At 38.1% G+C, this 3,367-nt stretch overlaps 1 protein-coding gene across 1 annotated transcript; it reads right to left on the reverse strand.

Moving 5' to 3' along the window:
- Positions 1–435: 435 nt before the first annotated feature.
- rprml (reprimo-like) lies at positions 436–1,875 on the reverse strand. Its single transcript, XM_028455417.1, has one exon. It carries the CDS (start codon positions 1,441–1,443, stop codon positions 1,108–1,110), a length of 336 nt encoding a protein of 111 aa, XP_028311218.1. The 5' UTR covers positions 1,444–1,875; the 3' UTR covers positions 436–1,107.
- Between the last annotated feature and the right edge of the window lie 1,492 nt (positions 1,876–3,367).

Consider the following 3,367-nt stretch of genomic DNA (forward strand, 5'->3'; position numbering starts at 1 on the left):
TGCAATTGGCAGATTAAATGACTGTTAAGTGACCGATATCAGTACCTGCAGCTTCTACTTTAAATTTCCTTAAATTTGTGACCAATTTTTCAAAGATATTTTGTGGGAAAACTTAGAGTTACGGGACTTTTGAAAAGTTAAGAGTTTTTTTTGTTTGTTTTTTTAACAACTTGCAATGAAAAATGACTGCCAATATGTAATATAAGCACATATTTGTGCATTTGGAGGGACTGAAATATTTACAACTAAATTAGTTGGTAATTTGTATAATGATTTATGACTTCTCCATCATTTTTACTTTCTCCTGCGGGCCGAATGAAATGCTCTAAAGGGCCGTATTTGGCCCCCGGGCCTTGAGTTTGACACCTGTTGTAGAGCGAGTTGAGACCTAAGTAAATGTAATTAATTTACTTAATAGATAACAAAAACGTAACATAGCCTTCATTATTTTATTTCCATGCTGCAGTTAAAGGTTCCGGTACAAAACTTCATGCAGCATTAGTTTCCATAGTGCAAAACTGTTTTCACTTAACAAATCATTCAGCGAGCATGCCAAAAAAAGACCACGTTTACTTTATCAAAGCTGATTCAGCTATGTTGAAAAATCCGACAAAATGTTCAGTATCTTGAGTGGATTCATCAAACGAAGCAATAACGATATATTTTATAAAGATACCCACATTTCCATCACAGAGAGAAAATGGCAGGGATTATTGAACGAGATAGAAGATATACACAATCATGCTTTTTGGACATCGTTATAATAATCGATCTATCATAAATAACGGTCAAAAACATTGAGGTAACAGCTTGTAAACGTTTTCATATAGTTTTGTTCAAGTTGGCAATAATAAACTCACTAAAAATATTAAACGATTCGGTTCAAGTGTAAACACTGTCGGAATTTTACGCACGAACTTTACGCACACACATTGGTCTTCGAGCTACTTTCCTCCAGTCATTTTTCGGAAGCAGTTGAACATTTTTGCATATCACTCCTGACTCGGACACTTGGATACTTTGACAAGTCCATGCAGATGCAGATCTTGGAATGTGCAGCACATCCACGCACCGGACCTCCTCCGGTTCCATCCTGGTCTCATTTGGTTAGCTGAGCCCGATCATGACTGTTTCCACATCTTTGGAGGATCTTCGGTCCTTCACCAGGAAGTTGATCATGCTTTCGGATTTAATCATCAAGTTGCACCCGAGGAAAAAAACGCCAAAGATGACAGTGAGCGACAAGACGCACAGCACCGCGATTTGCACCACGCGCATGACGAAGAGTCTGCGCTCCTCTTGCAACAGGACCAGAGAACCTCCACCGTCCCCGGTCACCACGGTGTCCGTGGTGTTCTCGGAATAAGTGGCCAATGTCCCTGCGAAAGTCTGGCTCCCGTTGAAGAGCGCGTCTTGGGTCATGTTGAAAAGGGGGAAATTCATGATTTCTCGTGGAGGAAAAAAGTAACAAGACTCTCGTTTCCACTCGGTAAGAACACAGTCTCTCCACGGAAACAAGCAGGACTTTGCGACATGCGTGTTGTTACAAAATTGAGAAGAAATGAACAAGCTTTGCAAGTCCAGAAAGATTAATAAACGTTGAGCTTTGGCAAAGTGCGTAAAAACCACGTCCGCATCTTCAGGTTTAAGGCATCAAAGTCCCTTGCATGTCGTAAATGTTAAAAAAAAAATGAAATAATCCACAAACTCAAACTTTTTCAGGCTTGGTTTGAGTTCCCAACACGGTATGCACAGTGCAAAGCGGCGTTTCCCCTCAAATGAAACAGGATCTTCCTGTGCGCCCGTGCGCGTCTGCGAGGGCTTCCTTTGTGCCAAGTCTGTGGTGCGTTTTAAAGTAATGATGAGGTCCACCCTCAAGACCACGCCACCATTTATCACCATAGGGGGAACGGCAGGTGGCTTCTGATATTGCATAACACCGGTGTGTTTCAACCTTGGGGTCGTGACCCCATGTGGGGTCGCCTGAAATGTTTAGTAAATGTTAAAAAAAAAATACTGATTAATAATATATTCAATTTATTTTTCAAATTAAAACACAATACATAATCTGAAACAACTGTATTCTATACTTTCACTCTTTCAAAAATGTATATAAATAAATAAAATGCAGAACAAAGACAAAGGAAGAAAAATAAAATAAATGAATAAAATGCAGTATAAAAGTATGTGAGCTGTCAAAAATTGTCACCAATATAGCTACTCTGTATTTGTTACACAGCATAACAAACATGATCAAGTTATTCTAGAAAGAAAAAAAAATTGGGTCACAATCCAAAAAAGCTTGGGAACCACTGCACTACACACTAAAATAAAACAATAATAAAAAAGAAAAAAACATGACAACATAGAAAAAGTGTATTTTGCTTTTCATCCTCAATCTTCTTGAGGTCCAACAAGAAAAGTTTGGAAAAACATGGACTACGACTGTGTCTAAAATGTAATCAGATCATTGAATCTTTTATTCCTGGTATGGGTACAGAATGTTTTTCACTACATTCCAGGCCTAAAGTTGACCTAAATTGAAGTTTTTATTGAAAGTGGACCCTCTTGGATAACTATTACTTTTAATGTAATGCTTACAGCAAATGGATCAGGAAAGGTACTCTTTGACGTGTCCTCCTCTGAAATCTACACGCCACCTATGCACATCAGTAATACCTGAAAACCTCTACATTGTTTATCTAAACTCCAATGTTTGTCAATGAATCATTCAAAACCCTTAAAGAAGAACTCGTTTTGAACACGCCATAGATTTTCATCTGCACTGTAAAGCAGCACAAAACAGAGAGGTATTTATAGACCTTCAAATTGTTGCTGAGGAAACCGTTACAGTGACTAGAAGGCTTGAGAGGGACCAATATAGGCACCGAGAGGTGTAACTTGGAAAAGAAGAAAATTAATAAGACTTGATTAAAGTATGACGCGTGCATCAGAAATAGCAGCAGTAACACATTTACTGTGATAGAGTAGATATTAAACTTAAACCCTGCTTACTGTAATTGCAGTTTGGTAAACATCACTTTGCTGAACGTGTTTATGATTACAGATGTACAGTATATGTGGAAGTAATGGCAATGAAACGTGATCTGTTTAAGAAGCTTGATAGCTTACAGACGGACAAAGTAAACTATTTACAGTTTTTCTCAGTTCGCTTTGGTGCATTCCTCAGATCAGAAATGAAATTCTCGAAACTACTGCGCTTGTTAATGTTCACATCATTGTGTCACTTGTGCACATCAAAAGAACAGTTTGTTATCTCTTCAAACACGTTTCAAATACTTTGGTACATCCATTCAAATGATTGAGCAAGATTCTCTGCTGTTTTAAATACTATCCATTGCTTATG

Source organism: Gouania willdenowi, chromosome 8 (genome assembly GCF_900634775.1).
Source record: "Gouania willdenowi chromosome 8, fGouWil2.1, whole genome shotgun sequence".
NCBI classification, from domain to species: domain Eukaryota; kingdom Metazoa; phylum Chordata; class Actinopteri; order Blenniiformes; family Gobiesocidae; genus Gouania; species Gouania willdenowi.

Excerpts from the sequence above, each read along its gene's own strand:
- rprml (XM_028455417.1), bottom strand. The coding sequence starts at position 1,443 with ATGAATTTCCCCCTTTTCAACATGACCCAAGACGCGCTCTTCAACGGG.